This window comes from Myotis brandtii, unplaced genomic scaffold, assembly GCF_000412655.1.
Source record: "Myotis brandtii unplaced genomic scaffold, ASM41265v1 scaffold52, whole genome shotgun sequence".
In the NCBI taxonomy this organism is placed as follows: Eukaryota; Metazoa; Chordata; class Mammalia; order Chiroptera; family Vespertilionidae; genus Myotis; species Myotis brandtii.
In genome coordinates this window covers 1,613,061-1,633,810 of record NW_005369826.1, presented here as the reverse complement: position 1 = coordinate 1,633,810, position 20,750 = coordinate 1,613,061, and the positions used below count along the sequence as shown (strand labels likewise).

Sequence of the window (20,750 nt, the reverse complement as noted above, 5' to 3'; positions counted from 1 at the left end):
TCAGTCGATTTGCATATTAGGGTTTTATTATGTAAGATATGAGTGAGATGATGTGATATTTATCTTTCTCTGACTGGCTTATTTCACTTAGCATAATGCTCTCCAGGTCCATCCATGCTGTTGCAAATGGTTACGAGTTCCTTCTTTTATGCAGCAGTGTAGTAGTCCATTGTGTAGATGTAATGGAACACTACACTGCTGTAAAAAAGAAGGTACTCTTAACCATTTAATGTACTCATCTGTTGATGAGCACTTAGGTTGTTTCCAAATCTTTACTATTATAAATTGTGCTGCTATGAACATAGGGGTGCATATGTCCTTTCTGACTGGTGTTTCTGTTTTCTTGGGATATATTTCTAGAAATGGGATTACTGGGTCAAATGGGAGCTCCATTTTTAATTTTCTGAGGAAACTCCATACTGTTTTCCACAGAGGCTGCTTTTAAAAGTTAAGCACACATGAGTATAATAAACATAGTGGATCTTCCTGAATCGTCAACTTACCCTACAAGAAAATAATCATATTGTGGATATGGGATTAAGTAATACATGCAAATATTTTTCAAAGTCAAGAATTTTTATTAACTTTGCACTTTTATTCAAACACTTTTGTGTTAACTTAGAAGCGCCCATTCACTCACTTCTATTGATGGGATTATTTATATGGAAAAGTTGAACAAGCACTGATTTAAAGTGTTGATCTTCCCAGAGACTCTCAAAGATTCTCCAATCATAGTGCCCAGATAAATTAAAGACAATTTCCTCATACACCTTCTTGATGTCCCTATGGCATTTCTCCCATATAGATTAATTCCAAAGTTATTTTTCTATAATTCACCAATCTGAACTTTTCTAATAGGGGGACCTGGTTATTTCTTCCCCATGTCACGGGCACTTAACACCATACCAAATTAATCATGAGCACTCAACAAAATGTTTATAACATACAAAGACCACACTCCAGTGGCAGAATTTCTTCTCTTGTAAATTGGATGGAATCAATATTTTGGGGCTTTAGACTCATACTTTGTAGAAAGTGTCTTTCCTGCCCATCGCCCTCCTTTCAAATTTCCTTGTATCTTATTCATGCTTCCATGCTGTTCTCTTTCACAAGACCTACTCGCCAGAGGCTTTGCTGTTAAAAGACAAATGATGAGTTTATTCACTTTTAAATATGACTATTTGGCCAGTTTATGGAAATTAATATTTATAGAAGTGTAAGACGGTTTCAGTAGAAGCCAATGGATTTTCATAAGGAATTATTGCCTAAAAATGTATTGAATGTGCTCTAGAAAAATCCAGCCTTTAAAAATCATTAGGAAACTTTTTTTTTCTTTCAACTTCAGACCTGATTCTTTTATGTAGGCAAACTCTGTCACTCTAGTTACTCACATATTAATCTGGCACCCAAATTTGCTTAAAAGTTTCTGATGCTCAGGCAGAATGGCGGAGGCATAGAAAGCATTAGGTATAATCTCTATGTTTTCAGGGCTTACAACCCATTTAGGGAGAAGGAGACATGATAGTATTTATTGAGCATTTACTATACACCAGTCACTGTAACACATGAAAGTTACTCGTTTCCTTTTTATTGCAAACCTTTATGGAAAGTATTATTATATCAGAGGACACTGAGACACGGAGAAGGCTAGTAAGATATGGAGTCAGAACTAACTCTCATGCTGACTCTGGAGCCCCTCCTCTTAACCACCACCTGCTGCTGTCTTCCTGGAGGCATCAGGTATGTGCTTTCCTCTGGATCCACGTTCTGAGTCTCCTTCTAGTCAAGGAGACTTTAAGAATCTGAGGAAAGTTTATAAAGTCTCTACAGACACAAACATGCTACACCATTTCCAGAAGTTTGTATGGTAATGGGCCTCAGAACATACATCTCTGGACTATCTAGACTAGTGCAATACCATTAGAAAACCTGAGGATCCAACACAGTACAACCATCCAGGGTGCCACTGAACCACATTCAGATCCAACCAGAAGCCATTGTCCGAAAACAGTCCCATTGCTATGCAAAAAAAAAGCCAGAAAGAGAGAGTTAGATGGGTTTGAAGCAAAGTTTCTAGGATAGTCACACCCTTTAAGCAACTAGACACTTATGGACTATAAAGATTTTCAATACTAGAGTTATTTGGGTTATACAGTTATATAAAAGTCATGGTGGGAGGAGTCTAAATCAATGTAGTTCTTTGTGAGAAAATTCTGGAAAAATGACATGCAACATTTTTGAGGCAAAGAGCAAGATGTGAATCAACACTTGTCTATGATGTTCTTTCTTTTATATTATATTGAAATCATCATTTATGTATCACTTTCTTTACTAAGTTCTACGTGATAAGCACAGAATTTTCAATAGTTCATAAGAGGATCTTTCTTTAGAACTCAATAAGGTGCTTTGTCTCCAACCTGCAAGTGTGATACTTTTCAGAAACCTAAATCAGATACCCAGTTCAAATTATCAAACAAAAAAGCTAAACCTTTATTTTTAACCTAGTTCCTCTCCCATGAAAGTTTAATATTTTAGATATTCTGTATATCTGTTTATACATTATATGCATATCTTGGCTTCATACATTTAAAAATTCAGATTTTTCCCCCCGAGAACCAAATTTTACCCCTTGAGAAGCAATATCATCCCCATTGTGAATGTATATGTTAAATACATTCATATAAATTTAAGAACAAATTTCATATAACAATAATTTTAGTAAATCATCATATGAGTACTTTCTATATCCCAAGAACTATTCTAACTCTTGAGAATCATAAGTCTGGAAAAATATTCCTTACATAGGTTAAAGTCAAGACAAAAATGATAAAACCAATATGCAATAGAAGTAATATAATCAATGTAAGTCAATATTACAAAATCAACATAAAGTAGAAAAAATCCTGAAGTCACCACATATTATTTTGAGGTCCTACAGTTACTAGTATATGGATAAAAAATCAAAGAAGTACTCTTGTTTCTATTATTGTGACAGAATTTAGCCCCTGTTAGCATAGCATGTTTCTTAAACAAATTTTTTTCAGTACAGAATGCATATATTTATGTGTATATGGTGTAGCTAAGTAATTAAAAATTAAAATGTAGTTTTTTCAAGCCATAAACATGTATAATAATTTGTTTTTCTAATGCTTAGAAGAAGAGTCATTTAAAATAAAATTAATTAATCCTATGATTAATGTTTTTAGTTACCTCAGTGGTATTAGATAGATTGATAGTAGATTGGTAGATCAATAGGTGGATGGATGGATAGATGGATGGATGGATAAACAGATATATACTTTCATTTTCTTTTGTAGCTTCTCTCTCAGAAAGTAATCCTGGCACAATTAGAATTTTTTCCAACCAAGTTACTGCCACCTTTCTTATAGAATCAGATGAAAATGATTATATTGGCTTTCATGCAACATACAGTGCATTTAACAGCAGAGAACTTAATAGTAAGTATTATTTATTCTTTAGCCTTCACATCTCCAGATACTTTAATATTGTAATGGAATTTTAAAAGTTGCAGAACCTAAAATTTTAGAACAAGTTTGTAATCTGTTTTATTAGACAAGTTTTTTAATGAATATCTCTTATGTATACCTCTCTCTACTTAATACTTAGAAATAAATGAACAATTAGAAGATAGTTATTATTCTTCAAAAGAATCAGATAACCAATTTGAGGGAAAATATAAATCAATAAAATAATTAATATTATATATTGCAAGAATTCAAAGTAAAGTTTTTAAATTAGCATAAAAGTAATTCTGTGGATGTTCTACACTAACTTCTTTTTTACTAGAATATCAAAGTTAGTAATAGGAAGAAAGCAAAATATGGGACAAAGTTTATGTAGGTAAGCCAGTGGAGGTAAGATGTAAAATTAAAAACCAAGAAGCTTATCTTTGCTAAAGTTTTGATGAAGTATAAGAAAGATATTATTCTAAAAAAGCTGGATTTTCTAACTAAAGGGAGTGAAACAGAGTTAAGATAAATTAAAAAGGAAGATTTTGTGCATGCCACTTAATTATAACCTCTATAAGCTTAGATTATTTTCAATGCAATCTGTTACAACTAGTCACATGTAGACTAAACTTAAAATGTTGTCTTTTTTTAATTCACAGATTATGAGAAAATTAACTGTAATTTTGAAGATGGCTTTTGTTTCTGGATGCAGGATCTAAATGATGATAATGAATGGGAAAGGGTTCAGGGCAATACCTTTCCTCCTTTCACTGGACCAGATTTTGACCACACTTTTGGCAATGTTTCAGGTATAATTCATATTTCATTCATAAACCAAAAGGAAAGTGATGTGTGTTGTTTACTAGTATAAAATGTGAGACAGTCTTTTCAGATTTTCATTTGTTTATAAATCATAAACTAATAAATGCATTTAAACGAAAATGGTTATCAAATATTCAGGCAAGTAAAAGTGGGTGTTTCAGAAATATATTCTTTTCCCTATGTGTGCACAAGATGTTGAAAAGTGCACAAAGGCCATTAGAGACAAGGAGACTTGGGTTGTCACCCTAGATTTGGCCCCTATTATCAATTAAGTGGACTTGTATGAGGTCATTAACTTTTCTGAACTTTGGTCTACTTTGCTTTAACTTCATTTTCTGATTGTTCATTGTTAGTGCTAGAAATACAATTCATTTTTATATTATCTTGTACCCTATGGACTTGTTGAACTTATTAGCTGTAATAGTTATTAAGAATGCCTTAGAATTTTCAATGTGCAATATCATGCTATCTTAAAATAGAGACAGATTTACTTATGAGAAGCTGTTTTAGTCCTTTCATGCTGTTATAATGAATACCACTAGTTGATTAACTTAAACAACAAACATTTATTTTTTAGTTTTGGAGTTTGGAAGTCCAAGGTCAGGGTGCCAGCATGGTAGGGTTCTCATGAGAATGCTTTTTCTGGTTCACAGACAGCTGGAGAGAGAGAGAGAGAGAGAGAGAGAGAGAGAGAGAGAGAGAGAAGGAAGGAGGGAGGGAAGGAAGGAAGGAAGGAAGGAAGGAAGGAAGGAAGGAAGGAAGGAAGGAAGGAAGGAAGGAAGGAAGGAAGGAAGGAAGGAAGGAAGGAAGGAAGGAAGGAAGGAAGGAAGGAAGGAAGGAAGGAAGGAAGGAAGGAAGGAAGGAAGGAAGGAAGGAAGGAAGGAAGGAAGGAAGGAAGGAAGGAAGGAAGGAAGGAAGGAAGGAAGGAAGGAAGGAAGGAAGGAAGGAAGGAAGGAAGGAGAAAGGCAAGGCAAGCTCTCTTCCTGTCTCTTTCTGTAAGACACTAATCCCACCATGAAGGTTCCAACCTAAAGACTTAATTACCTTCCAAAGACCCCATCTCCATATACCATCATATTGGGGATTAGGATTTAAACACATAAATTGGGGGGTGAGGGAGCAGGGAATACAATCATTCAGTCCATAGCAGAAGGACTAGGAAAGGGCTCATTCTAAAGAAGTGTTGTGATTTGTAAGTACATTTTTCATGTGAATGTGACATTAGAATTGGATTTCCAGTGGAAACATTAACATTGGAGATAATAATATTTGATTAATAAAACCAGAAATCACAGGGATTATCATGAGATAAGGAACCCACAGTAGAAAGACTACCCATGAAAACCTTGTTAGCGTGACCTCATAATACCAAATGTAATCACTGAATAGAAAGTTACAAATCTAGAGGTAATGTAGATCTTAACAAGTAAGCAAAATTACAAAAAAGATGGAAATCTGTGCATTTAGATAATTTTCTTAGACAAAAATCCATCCTACAATATGATTTGTGTGTAGGTTACTGATTAGAGTATGATTCAATTTAAAAAAGTACAAAAATCTTCCTCTAATCATGCATTAATCTAGGCATCAAGGACACAGATTATGTATCACTACTTTTAAGAAGTCTGTCCAGCCCTGGCTGGTTTGGCTCATTGGATAGAGCGTCGGCCTGCAGATTGAGGGGTTCCCAGGTTCCATTCCAGCCAAGGGCACATGCCCAGGTTGTGGGGTCGATCCCTCCCAGTAGGGGATGTGAAGGAGGCAGCCAATAGACTCTCTCTCATTATTGATGTTTCTATCTCTCTATCCCTCTCCTTTCCTCTCTGAAATCAATAAAAATATATATTTTTAAAAAGTCTGTCCAGAACATCCAAGTTAAAACCCTCCTTTCTGTTAAGTATTATAAGCACCTCTTTTGTTTTTCTGATAACATGGCATTATATTTGCTTTCTTATTTATTTCTCTTCACCACAGTGTTCTTTTCAGGAGCAAGAATATTGTATCTTTTTTAATCTTTTAATTCTTAGTACATTTTCAGTACCTGAATCTAATTAATATACATATAAAATAATATTTGAATATATAAATGAATGTACAACTTTGACTCAATAAATCATTTCTTAATTAGTGAGTTATTGACTAAATGAAATTGCTTATAACATAAAAAGGATCTGCGCTTATGTGCATTATAATTGATTATCAATACCCACTTCTTTTACAAAGATCAATATTCTCCTTTTCATAACCTGAAAAGTAAATGGCTGATTTAATGTCAAATGTGAATTACATCCAGTAAGAAGACACTAAAGAATTAATTTTCTTTCAGGGTAGAAATATACCTGACTAATCGGTATCCTTTAAACAATGGCATCCCTAGAATAACACAATATGGTACATCACACTACTTCAACTTGATCAAAATATTTCTTAGTAGAAAGTAATTACTTTTCATCTATTTCCATGCTCATCACTAAAAAGCCCCATTCAAGTTCTTCATCTCCTCCTTTATTCAAGAAGAATCTGTTGAGCCCCGGGCCCTATTCAGGCTCTCAAAATATATCTGTGAACAAAATAAACCAGCTTTTCTGCTGTCGTGGAACAGATTCTAGCAAAGAAAATGAGAAAATAAGCCATACGCATGACATCTGATTACATTTTGGGAGCATATTAAATGTGAATGAGTACTCCGGGACAATATACAGTTTGGTAAGGGCAGGAGGAAGGCAGGTGTTGAGGTACTATGTTGCAAATTAAAATAGGGTGATCATGTGAGGGCTCATGGAAAAAATGACATTTGAATCAAAACTTTAAGGGATTGAAGGAATTAGAAATCTAGATTGTTCCAGACAGAGGGACCAAAGCAGGGCAGGGAGCATGCCTGACCTGTTAGAAGAAAAGGCAGGAGGCCGCCAGTGTGGCTAGAGTAATGCAAATAGACAGAGCCAGGAGGCTTCAGATAAAATGGGTCTTCTATGGCTTTGGCTTTTTTTCTCAGTGAAATGCGGAGCTATCGAAGGTTCTTGAGCATAGGGGTGACAAGATTCACACTGACTGGTAGAATAGTTTGAAGGGCAAGAATGATGTCATGGAGACTAGAGGAAGGCTATTGCCTGAGCCCCAGAGAACATGGGATTGTCAGATCAGTGGGAGCAGATGTGGCTAGAAGAAGGTCAGATTCTGTATAAAATCTGAAAGTTAACAGGATCCTACTAAGTGAGTTACCAGTGTGGACCTATGAACAAAACAATATATACTCTGCATAGATGGCCAATCCCAATAAACCAAACATGTTTAATATTAAAAATTATGACATTCATAGTCTTAATTAATCTTCTTTGAATAAGTTATTTCTCGGGGCCCGATTCTCCGTGGATGCATTTGTCATCTACACAGCTTCGAAGACTAACTCCGAAGTGATAATCACCCGACCCTCTAAAGAAGACTGACCTAAAACAGTCAAATAATTGGACCACTTTTTCCCTTTACTGTAATAAAAAAAGTCTCTCCCCCACTTGAACAGGAGTAGTTAGAGGAAAGTGCAGAAAGCATTTACTGTATAGCTATTCACAGTGACAGGCGCCTTTTATGTAGTTGAAATCTTTGATGTTCAAATTATCATTTTTCTACTTTTATGTCATCAGAATAAGAGATAAAACAATTTCACTGATGTTTGAAGACTCTAAGTATATTACAGGAGAGACATGGTGTGGCTTGCCAACAGATTAAATAACTGAAGAAACAAGATGAAACTGACCAAAGCGAAGCAGGTCGAATGTCAGGTAGAGGTTTTAAATAGTCGGGTCAGAAATGAAGTCTCGGAAGAAAGTCGTGTAGCGGGAGTTATTTAAAGGGAGACCAGTGGGAGCAGTTCAGAGCCCACAGAGGCAGCCGTGTAATGAGAATGGATGACAGGGCTCCATAGGTCTCCAACGCTCAGACCAGCCGTTTTCTAATCTACCAGTCATTTCCTCTCCGCCCCACCCCACCCCACTGGGGCATTTTTCTTCCAACCTGCTTTTTATGTCAAAACATCTACCTCTGAAGTGGAAGAGAATTCAGTCTCTCCTGCTGTGTGTTCCCCTTCTCCTGGCAGGGGTTTTTGTTCTCTGCCTCCACTTCAGATGACAGGAAAGTCTGAATGGAGCAGATGACCTTTGCATTGACATTGCTTTGGGGAAGCACTTCGAAGCCCCTTCGCCTTTTGAGTTTCTGTGAGGCACTCTCTCCTGGTGGAGCCCCAGCTCCTGAATCTCTGCACTAAAGGCTCAGCGTGCCTCTGAACCTCTCAGAAGCAAAGGGCATTGGTGGAGATTCTGGGCAGCAGCTCGGGGTGCTCAGAAGTAGCCCATTTGTTCAGAACAATTAAAGACAATGAGGTCAGTAACGTGAAAATTTCCGAAGTGTAGAGGTCACTAAAGAAGACAGACTTGGTTGGCCTTTGTCAATGAAATCACAGTTGTTTCTGGTGTTGGGAGGTTCGCGTAGTGTAGTAGGAAAGAGCATTACACTAGAGACCCTGAAGTCTTAGCGAGGTTTAAGTCTCAGCTCTGCCGCTTCAGCAAGTTACCTGTCTTCTCTTCTCAGCTCTCTCATCGGGACAGTGGGGCTGATGGTAATAGACCCTGACCTCAGAGGCATGTTATGAGCATTAAACTGATTATTATGTTTTAAAAACAGAAAAATGGCTGGCACATGAAATGTGCTATATAAATTTTGGTATTATGATGATTTTCTTTTCACGCCACAAGGACTCAACAGACACATATTGGCTGTGGTATTGTTCTAAGTGGTGTGCTGGGGAGGAAAATATTATATTGTTGAATTTTCAAAAATAATTTAACTCATTTAGATATCTGCATTTCATTTAGCATATAAACTTTTTTATAAAATAACTCTGGTTATTTTTTATAAAATAATTCTGTTTCAAAGTAATTATCTTTATTTCTTTATGTTTCCTGTGATGTTGAATTTTAGAAAATCATATTACTTTTTAATATGAATAGAATCTAAATTTGGATGATTTTCCAACCTAAAACTTTCAATATTTATCTACTGGGTTCAGTTGGTTTTACATATGCACTCACAACTTACAAAGCGACTTATATCAGCCTGTTTTCTTCTTGAGAAGAATTTCTAAATTTCCAGAAAGTTCTACTATCTCTTGAGTTGCTGCTGTCTCTACATCAGCTTCAGCATGTATCCCGTGCTTTTTTCTCTTTAATTGGGATCCTGAGTGGGGGAAGACTAGGGTCAGTTCATGGACAAATTAGCAGAAAAGAGAGAAGGATGTTATAAGAGAAACCTAAAGCCTCAAGAAAGAGGTTGACTGTGTGCTTAAATTGACAAAATATATTCAACTTTCTGGGTTTTAAGATGACTCTCAGTTAATTCCAAGAGCACCCAAAGACATTTAAGAAAGTTGAAGGATTTTAAAAGAAATTATCATGTGAGTATATAAATTCTCATATAGCAATGAAAAATATCTATTTAATCATTCCTTTGTGTAGTACTTCAATAAATTTAAAAATGAGAAATCAGGTCAAATTAGTGTAGCATGAATCTACATGGTGTAACATTAAAGAACATTCAGCTAATCCATATAAAAAAATTCAAAAATTTACCAAAAGTCGCCCTAGCTAGTTTTGCTCAGTGGATAGAGCATTAGCCCATGGATTGAAGGATCCCAAGTTCAATTCCAGTCAAGGGCACATACCTTAGTTACAGACTCCTTCCCTGGTTGGAGCCAGTATGGGAGGCAACCAATCAATGTGTCTCTCTCACATCGATATTTCTCTGTCTCTCCCCCTCCCTTCCACTCTTTCTAAAAATCAATGGGAAAATATACTCAGGTGAAGATTAACATTACAAAAATTTACCAAATATCTTTCCTTTTCATAAAGTTTTAGCAAATTTAAAAAATCACATTTAGACATAAACATACACAAGTTTTAAGTGACATCAGAGAAGTACACTTGTAACTGAGAATCTAAAAAAGGAGTGGCCACATCTGATTCCAAAGACCAAGAGAGGCCTTCTGAAGGAGATAGTAATCTGATTTAAATTACCTCAAAAATTAATAGGATTTGACGGGTATAATTGGAAAAGAAAGTGAAAGAATAAGAAAACAAGAAAAAAAGTTATAAAATTTTGGGATCTTGAAAAATTAAAATAATCTAATTTTGTAGAAGTGCTTCATGTAAGTAGGTGAATTATAAGAACTATGACAAGAAAATGATATTGAAGTGCAAAATTCATAAGGTACTATAGTCTACATAATTATGTTTTATCTGGATAACGATATAAAACTCATAACATCATGATATCTAAATCACACAAAGAAACTAATCTATTACTGCTTAATAAGTAAAAAATAAATTCAAAATATTTCAAATTTGACAATTTGACTATGAATATAGCTATAAATAAGAGCACAATGTGTATTTATGTTATATAATTTCAGCTAACTAGAAATATTTCTGAATTGGCTAGCCATTTCAGTACTTATTTTTGGCATTCAGTGGTATTTCAATTATTTCCTCCTCAACTATACACTAAGCAACTAAAAGTAAGGTCAACACAAAAGGAATTTGGAGTTGGGCATTTGGAGAGTGAATTCTTGAATATCTCCTCTGTATTTATACTACTTTTGTTAATAAGTTAAATAATTAAGCACTGACTATGGGTAAAACTAAAATAAGTACTCATGAAATATTACAGCATTATATACAGTAAAATATAAATAATGTGTTAATAATACAAAATGTTAAATATGTATTCTTTTATATTTTGTAATCTAAATCCAAAGCATACAACTATATTATATTTATTAATATATTTGCCCAGAATTACACCTTGATAAAATACTTATTTGTCTTGCTGTTCTAAATATACTCTAATATATGTATTGATAGTTCTACCAGCATTTTTCTTCATGCCTTGTCCTTTTTATGTGTGTTATAAATAAATGTCAATTTTATATATCACATTGCCTATAAAAAATTATGCTGGAAAGCACAAGAGAGAAGATGCTTGATTTCAAATAAACACTAAATTTTAGCACTTTATAAAGAACTAGAGGCCTGGTGCATGAAATTCATAAACTCAGGGGGGTCCTTCAGTCCGGCCTGCGCCCTCTCGCAGTCCAGGAGCCTTCAGGGGATGTTCAACTATATTATATTAGGCCCGGGAAGTGGGCCTACGCCGGCACTCAGACATCCTTAGCGCTGCTGCTCACCAGCCGTGAGCATCTGCCCCCTGGCGTCAGTGCACATCATAGTGACATGTCGTTCAGCTGTTCGGTCGATTTGCATATTAGCCTTTTATTATATAGGATTATATTTCAATAAAATTAGATTTATCTAATATTTCATTTGTTTTATATTTTGTTACATGATTCTTATTTTCTGTCATAATGTCTGAACTGCAAACTAAGAATTAAACTATTTAAATTCCCCTAAAAATTTTTTCAAGTTATTCTTACCCCAAAAACTCTTTCCACACTTCATATGACTAAAATCATTGGTTGGAATAATGAATTTCAGATCTGAGAATGCTTTTTTCAGTAACCTGAGCTATTTAGAAAGCTTTTATGTGGATTAGCATGCTTTCTGCTTCTCTGTGATCTGATTATTTATCATTCAAAGGAATATGGAAGATGAAACCATTATAAAATTAGGTAATTTCTTATTTATAAAAGTACAGTACAGTCAATAGACTAAAAATCTGATGGTCTTTGAAACTCTTGACTTTGTCTTCAAATCTGTAAATACTTGCATGTATCAGGAGTTATTCCACTGGTATCTCTAAATGATCTCATGGACTGACAGTCTCTAAGGAGTGAAATAATTAAAACATCTAATAAATGGGAAATAAAGAGGTATCTGGACGTGATAATATGATCAAACAATCACATCGAGCCAATCAATAAGTCAGACTTTGATATGTTCTTGGCAGTGCTCCAGTGCAAGGCTCTTGTTTTATAAATTGGAAGGTCCAGAGTTGAGAAGTGACTTTCCTAAATAACTATTTGTTATGCCAGAGACGGTGCCTTCTGAGTTTCAGTCTAATGTCCTTTATGCTCTACCTACATATATTTCCTTAGATTTTCACTTTAAAGTTGTTCTTTTCTGCTTATGAATACCTCATGTAATGAAAATACTCATATTTAAGTGAAGAAAAACTTTTTTTGTTGGTTTTACAGGATTTTACATTTCCACCCCAACTGGACCAGGAGGGAGACGAGAAAGAGTAGGACTTTTAAGCCTCCCTTTGAACCCCACTTTGGAACCAGTCTGCCTTAGTTTCTGGTATGTTGTGGCCCCATGTTAAATACCGTATTATTTAATGAGTAACATTGCCTTTCTCATGTTGCCAGGCTCAGATTTCTCTAAGATGTTATCCAAAGTGTTGATGAATTTGCCATTACTTTTCCAATTGATAAAGAAGTAAGATGTTGGGAGACTCTCCACCCCTTCTCCATCAACTCCCTCACAAGGGGAAAGGGGGTATTTCAATGACAGTTAAGGAATTAGAAGAACCCATGAATGCCTTTATTCTAATGTTGTAGGAATCCAGTCATTTTTGCTTGTTTCCAAACTAGGTATCACATGTATGGCGAAAATGTCTATAAATTAAGCATTAATATCAGCAGTGACCAAAACATGGAGAAGATCGTTTTCCAAAAGGAAGGAAATTATGGAAATAATTGGAATTATGGACAAGTAACAATAAATGAAACCGTGGAATTTAAGGTCGGCAAAATATTTTGTGTTTTAAAATCATTTATTTGTATTCTAAAAATGCTGATATAGTTTATGGTGACGTGATGAAAAACTTTATTTTCTAAATACAGCAAAGACACTTTCCTAATCCATCTTCTATTGTCAATCTTTGAGTGCCTCTATTTTTACTTATTCATTGACTTATTAAAAACCACTTATTGAGGAATAATTCGCTTCAGGACAGTACTACTTATAAAGAGCCATACAATCCATGGAAACTTTGTAGGATATTTCAGCTTTCTTCAGCAATATCCTAGCACATGCTAACTGTATCCGCCTATGCCCCTGCCTAATTAGACTTCCAACTTTTTACAAATACCACCCATATCAGCCATGCATTTTTCTGGGGGAATATCCTTTCCTATTAGCACATCCACACCTGTCAGTATCCATCCACCCTGCCTCACTCTGACTTCATCTGCATTTCCTTTAAAAACAAACTCTATGAGCTGTGTCATTGGGAAATCTCCAATCATTTATTTCACATTAGGGTGAGTTAATTTTTCAGACAACAGCTTAATGCGTTCTCTTCCTAAGGGCATTTGCAATTAAAATATGGGGTGATATAGGCTAATAGTTCGACCAAATTAACAATGTTTTAATTGGGCAACTTCAGACAAGAGAGTGTAACTTTTAGAAGATGTATTTTTGGATCGACGTTGTCCTTGGAAGCCTTCAGTTTTCTCCTGTGACTTTGTATAAAGTGGGCAATAATCAATGACCCTCACCTGTATTTCTTCCATTTCCTTTCCTTTTTCCTTTTTTTTTTTTTTTTTTTTTTGATTCTCTACTTCCATTCTGAGAAGTCCTTGTTTCTCTCCATCTTTGGTGGCTTTATGATAATTCAGGGAAGGGTAAAGGAAATGGAACCTCAAGGGAACACAGAAACTAGCAGAAGCAGGGACGAAAGCACGGCAGTGGCCAACTCTGGCTCCAACTCACTGAGCATGTTTTTTAAAGTAATAAAACTGGAGCCACTTTTTCAAAGGTAGCTCATCAAGCAGGGTGACAGCGTGAAATTCTACAAATATTGTCACCTTGGTCTCGGCACTTTGTTGTGACATGGTGAACAAATCCTGTATGTGTCTTTGAAATTCAGCTTGCACAATCATGAAAGGGGGAAAAAATCATCTTGATTTGGAATAGCACCTGCCATGAAGTAGGTGGAATGAATGAACAAATGAGTGAATAGATGACTGTATAATAATGTTGGGAAAATGAAATAAGATAAAGTATGTACCTTGCATAGCAATTGGCATATAACAGACATTCAGTTATATTTATTTATTTCATATGGACCTTTTTCTCCAGTCTAGTTCTGTGTCCTTTGGGCATCACCCTCACACAGTATCTCACACCTTTTTTGGGTAAACTACAACCAGTAACAGCTGGCCCTAAATGATCAAATTGTACTCATATTTTCCCCTGCCCCCCTCTTCCCAATGTCAGTGATCGAATCAGTGTATCTTCTCTGCAGGGCTTATATGCTCTGAGAAGGCAGACAGCTACTTGGATATCTAATATTGTTGGAGGAAGAATCCGGAAGAAGTTTGCTTCCCCCTGTTGGACAGAGTACAGTGGAGTAGGACAGCATCCTGAGAGAGAGAGAGAGAGAGAGAGAGAGAGAGAGAGGCAGAGACAGAAACTGTGACAATGTTGCCTAACTCAGAAGGGAGACACTATTGAAAATTTAGACTAGCGTGAACGCAGAGTAAGGGAGCTGGGTGCAAATGAAAGACCTTGAAAAACATGATCCACCAACGTTTCCCTGTGCAGTAACCTGTTCTCAGAGATTTGGAGATGGCAGTATTGGTTCTGCAGAAAATATTGGGCCATAAGAAGACCAAGTCAGAGAATGCTGGAGTGGAATCCTTTCATATGCCTCTCTGAATTACAGGTGTCCTTTAATGCTTTTAAAAACAAGCTCCTGAGTGATATCGCATTGGATGACATTAGCCTAACACATGGGATTTGCAATGTCAGTCTTTATCCAGAGCCAACTTTGGTTCCAACTCCTCCACCAGAACTTCCTAGTAAGTAACCTTCATGTGTATTTTCCCTAATTAAGTCATTAATATTTTCAGGAATATCTTTCTTTGACTTTTTTTTTATCTTGGTCTAATATTTTTTCACTGGAGATCTAAGACTTTACAATATAAGTGGAAGCCAGCAAAATATTACATATTATATACATGAAACCATAATTAAAATCACTCAGTACATTGTTGTGCATCACCTTTTTGAGACTTTTTTGTTTTTGAAAATAATGAAAGGGTTATACATAAATTCCTTAATATTTCAAACACTCATTCAAATTTTATAAATATCTACTATGGACAAAGTACCATATAAGAAATGTGGGATGTAGCAATAACCATTGATACATGGAAAAATAAATATATAATTAATATAAATAAAAATTAAAAGCAAAAACAAAAAACAAATTATAATTATTAAAATCACTGCTGGTTTGAAAAATAATTCTTATGGATACCAAGTATTAGCATTATCTTGCTATTTTGATATTAGAATCATTTTAAACAATGGATTTCCTTTGTAGTCCTTTCCGCCAGCATTTTCTTCTATTCATCCGTAAGTCATCAAGAAGAAAACAGTTTTAGGTGGGAGCAACATAGTCATAAGCTTGATATTTTAAAAGTAACAAATCTCATTATCTAAAATAAAAAATTTGAGATCATTTTTGTACATAATATTATATACAGAAATACAACTTTAAATATTATTTCCCATTTTAAAACTTCATACAAGCCATACTGTCCTCATATCTATTCCAGTCAAAAGAGAGAAAGAAAATACCTCACTGTCAAGGAGCTAAGATATCCCTGCATATTTTAACAATAGGGAAGTTTAACCTATCTGATTTTAACATATAAACTTATGAATTTTCCCAGAGAATGCTCGTTCCAGTTTCCAAATGGTTCGCTGCAGGGCAATATTTAGCACAGCAGAAAATGTTAATTACCATCAAATGCATTCCGAACAATTTCATTCTAATGCCATTGGCAATTGGTTCGGTGAAATTCTGATTTGAGCAGAGCTTTCCTGGTTCCAGATCACTGATTTGTTTAAGCAGAAATAAAAGGAAACCTTGACTGACTGGCTAATAGCCTTTCTTTAGCTCTTATTGTGCATTTAAATAAGAAAGTAATCCCAGACAAGTAACTGAGTAGAAAAAATCCGTTTCCTCCCATATTTTCAGGGATCCCCATTATGCCCAGTTTGGGGACATGTAAGTCCCATTTTCATAATTGCAGGAATTCTTCCATTTTATGACTTCAGTTGCTCTATGATTGATCCTTGCCCTGTGACACTGGCACAAATCATTTAAATGTGGGTATTGTATTGAGGACACTTTAAAAAGTAAACATGTCATTACACAAATATCATGTTAATTTGCGGCACAATTGGGATGACTGATGACAAAACACCTACTAAATAGAATAGGTATATACAAAAAGAAATCCACATTTTAATCTGCTGACCTGTTTCTGTGACTGTTAAAAGTAACTAAGGGGGGCCTGATCGGTTTGGTTCAGTGGATGGAGCGTCAGCCTGGGGACTGAAGGGTCCCGGGTTCGATTCCAGTCAAGGGCATATGCCTTGGTTGCGGGCACATCCCCAGTGGGGGGTGTGCAGGAGGCAGCTGATCGATGTTTCTCTCTCATCGATGTTTCTAACTCTCTATCCCTCTCCCTTCCTCTCTGTGGAAGATCAATGGAATATATTTGGGGAAAAAAAGTAATTAAGGTGGGGGGGGGACTATAGTTTTAGCTATTATAATAGTCACCCTTTATTTCTACAGGTTTTGCTCTATTTGGCCACTATTAAGCCATTTTCCATTTCCAAAGACAAAACAAATGTTTACTTGTAAAGTTTTAGAGGCATGACATTATACTTAGAGCTAAATAATCTAATTTTGATTCTTCATGTAGAAATGAATCAGTACCTATCTACCTCTCTTATAATTGACTAGAGGCCCAGTGCATGAAATTCATGCACGGGTAGGGTCCGTAGTGGCTGCTGGCTGCTGGCTGCTGGCCAGGGCCTCCCTTCCCATATTTCAGCAGAACTGCTTGCCTTGTATATTATTATGTGACTTGATATTCAAACCCCTAGCAAATGCATGTTAAGTTTACTCATATACTTTGGTATAAGTGTGTTTTGGGCTACTTTATTTTTTTATCTTTTTACTTTTAAAGTGAATAGCCTACTTGTTAGAGCTATCATTGACTGCATTGCTATTACAAGTACAATGTAAACCATAAGGAATGACAATTGAACTTTATTGTCATAAATTGAATACAAATATTACCATTATGGCTGGGCCCTAGAACCTGTTCATAGAAATATTTATTTTCATAAACTAAGCACAGATTTGGATGCGAAATTTTATATTGCAACTTTAACTTTCAAAATATTTTCTGCAATACTGTATGACTGTGTATTACTATGATAATGATGTTTATTTTCCCAAACATTTTTAATTTGAACCCTCTTATTGTAAATGAAAGTTGGGCTGTCGACCTTTTCACCTGATAGTAAATGTCTCTACATTGACACATATCTCATACATGTCAGAGGCCCCTATTGGCATAGCAAGAAATTAATCAAAAGAACAGCTCCAAGAAAAAAAATAAATGAAAGAGTTTAACAAGTGTGGTTGAATTGAGTTCCCTGTACCAGACAGGCTGTTTAACTCTTTCTCTGGATGGAGATGGTTTATCTAATAACACAGCATGACTGTGATATCCAGAATTACATTTCATAAGTCTTTGGCTCCTCTACTAAGAAGCACAAGCTACATTTATATTCCAGCAACACCCCCATTAAAATAAACGGTGTCATCAGATGTAGAATGGCTGAAAGTGCTTTTGTCAATTCTTTAGAGTTATTTGTATTCAGGGTAATTGAAACTTGTTATCAAGTTAAGGATCAGAGATGTATCCCACTGGTTAGTTATTTGATATATTTGAAATGCATTTCAAAAAGTACTTCTTAAGTATTTTAAAGGAATGAATTTTCCAAGACTTCTGTTCAGCGGAGAAATGCTATCTAAATTGCCTGCCTTGACAGCTTAACAGCTACACTGGGCAACATTTGGGTTCTGGATGTATGTTTATTTAAGTCCTACCTACTCATTGACATATAATGTACTGTTAAGTGTTTAGTTATGTGAAAATTCAATACAGTCTCTAAAATGTCAGCCAGTAGGAGTAGCTGATTTTGAAATTCTTCTATTCCCTGAAGAGAAAATGAGAATGATCATCAAAAACAACAAACAAAATAAAACAAAAACCCCACTAGCCACACTGACCATGGCTGAACTTGTGAAGTAGGAAGAACTGGTTTCTCTAATCTTTACTCTGCAGTGTTTTTTGTTGTTTGTTTGTTTGTTTGTTTTTGTCTCATCTTTACTCTGCAGTGTTTTTTGTTGTTTGTTTGTTTTTGTCTTTACAGTTACACTCTCTTCTCCGTGGGTTTCATTGTGAATTGAAGGAAATTCATGGCACTTAGATTCATTAAAATTAAGTAAATGGGAGTTAAGAGGTTGTAGTAGATTCCTCTACAGAAACCTTTGCAAGACAATTATTCACAAAATCAAGGAGAGGAATGCCGCTGTGGGAGCATCCATTTCCTCAGCCTCTTTCTCACCCTTTCCAGGGGGAAACCTGTCCTTATTCCCATTATCACTCTTTCTAGTCTCAAATACCTTCTTCCGTGTCCTGTGTACAGGGCTTTCCTTCCTTCTGATCTATTCATGATCGACCTTGATTGTTAGTGCTTTCATTTATGTCCCCTTCTTCCCTCCTTCTCTGTCTAGACCCATCAAGAATATGTCATATACACATCAAGCGCCACTTATTGAGGCTCGGTCTAAACTCTGCCCGTGGCTCAGACCAGATGGTCAAAATGATTCAGAGTTTAATCAACCCAATAGGAGATAGGAACGTGCTGTGGGATGAACTTGTGATTACCTGAGTTGAAGTTTTGACTTTGACACTAAGTGAATGTACACAGCGTTAACAAGCAATTGAATACCTCAAATGCTCAAGTCATCCATTTAAAATAGAAACAGTAGTTATCTAATTTACAAGTATGCATTGAAAACCAATACTGAATATTCCAGGTAATATGTAGGCAATTGTCATAAATTATGTCTGATTTTTAAAACAACCTTGAAAATCTCTAATATATATGTATTTTATATATGAGAAAGCCAAGTCTTGAACAGACAGATAACTAATTCAGAGAGACTATTTTATTTTATTTTTTAAATATATTTTCATTGATATCAGAGAGGAAGGGAGAGGGAGAGAGAGATAGAAACATCAATGATGAGAGAGAATCATTGATCAGCTGCCTTCTGCATGCCCCACACCAGGGATCGAGCCTGCAACCCGGGCATGTGCCCTAGGTCAACGTTCAACCACTGAGCCACACCAGTGTGAGAGACAATATTAATCCACCAGCCCTAATACATCTTCCCAAATACCCATGTTCTTTCCCCAAGTGAGACAATGTTTATAGAAACATTTTGCAAAAGATAATTTTTGTAAGAAGTTTTATTATTCTTGCTAAGCTCATCTGGGTTCAGACAAGCCTGGCCCAGGGGGGATGTAAGGTAGACCAGGTCCTGCCACCCTGCAGAACATGATAGGTTGGCAACGATGCTGCTCTCAAGCTACAGCCGCTGCCTCTCTGTCCCATCAGGTACATCATGAACCCAAATCTAAGAGGCTTATTACAGACATATTTGGAAGATGCACATGACTTTCCAAGGATCTGCGTAAATAAGACAGATGATATATAAAAGATGGATGAAAGAAGAGGGAATGACTGAGGCATTGCCATAGGTGTAGAGATGTCTAATCATCCCTCCTGTAATCTGATTTCTACCTTATTGGGAGTAAATAATTCCCATGGAGAGTCTGCTTTAATGATAAGAAAAATAGATACTTATCCTAGTTTTCCATATTTTTCAAATTAGGTTACTCTTATTCTTTTGATCATAAATGTAACATGATAATAAAAATAAGAATTGGGATACTAACAGTAGTTTATGAATTTTTACATTAGAATTTTCTTCTAATAAGCAAGAAGATGACAATATAAGTATGCTAAGAATTAGAAATTTAACCTACCTACTTAAAGCATCATACTTTTAAATGGAAATCTGGGGTCTCTTTTGCTAATAAATTTGCATTAAGCTCAATCCTAACTTGTCTCGGGACAGTGTTGGGTAACAGACCACTTTATGGCAATTATTAAGCAAGTGGAGTTTCAGTTTATCTCCCTTTTCTGACAGTCAAATGCCTTAATAAACAGGATGGTGAGGCTTCCTCTCCATACACCCCCTCCCCCCCAAAAAAAGTAGAAAAAATAAAAATGGCAAGATTAGTGATTTATGAACCTTCTCATAAGAGAGTGGCAGATATAAGATTTGTTCCATTGTGATCATTTTCTTCTCTACTGCAGAGGACTGATACCTTACTCATGCAGTCTGTTTATAAAATACGTTCAGCAAAACTATTTTGTTCCATTGTGATCATTTTCTTCTCTACTGCAGAGGACTGATACCTTACTCATGCAGTCTGTTTATAAAATACATTTAGCAAAACTATTTTCTTGCCCAAATAATTCCAGACAATGCTATACA

At 35.6% G+C, this 20,750-nt stretch overlaps 1 protein-coding gene across 1 annotated transcript in view; it reads left to right on the top strand.

Annotated features, from left to right (window-relative positions):
* TMPRSS15 (transmembrane protease, serine 15) overlaps nucleotides 1-20,750 on the top strand; it is a 103,629-nt gene that overhangs the window by 39,339 nt on the left and 43,540 nt on the right. Inside the window, exons 9-13 of the mRNA XM_005877429.2 lie at nucleotides 3,318-3,458; nucleotides 4,130-4,279; nucleotides 12,493-12,598; nucleotides 12,892-13,042; nucleotides 14,970-15,105. Coding sequence (XP_005877491.1) covers nucleotides 3,318-3,458; nucleotides 4,130-4,279; nucleotides 12,493-12,598; nucleotides 12,892-13,042; nucleotides 14,970-15,105 — 684 coding nt within the window. The remainder of the gene's footprint in view (nucleotides 1-3,317; nucleotides 3,459-4,129; nucleotides 4,280-12,492; nucleotides 12,599-12,891; nucleotides 13,043-14,969; nucleotides 15,106-20,750) is intronic.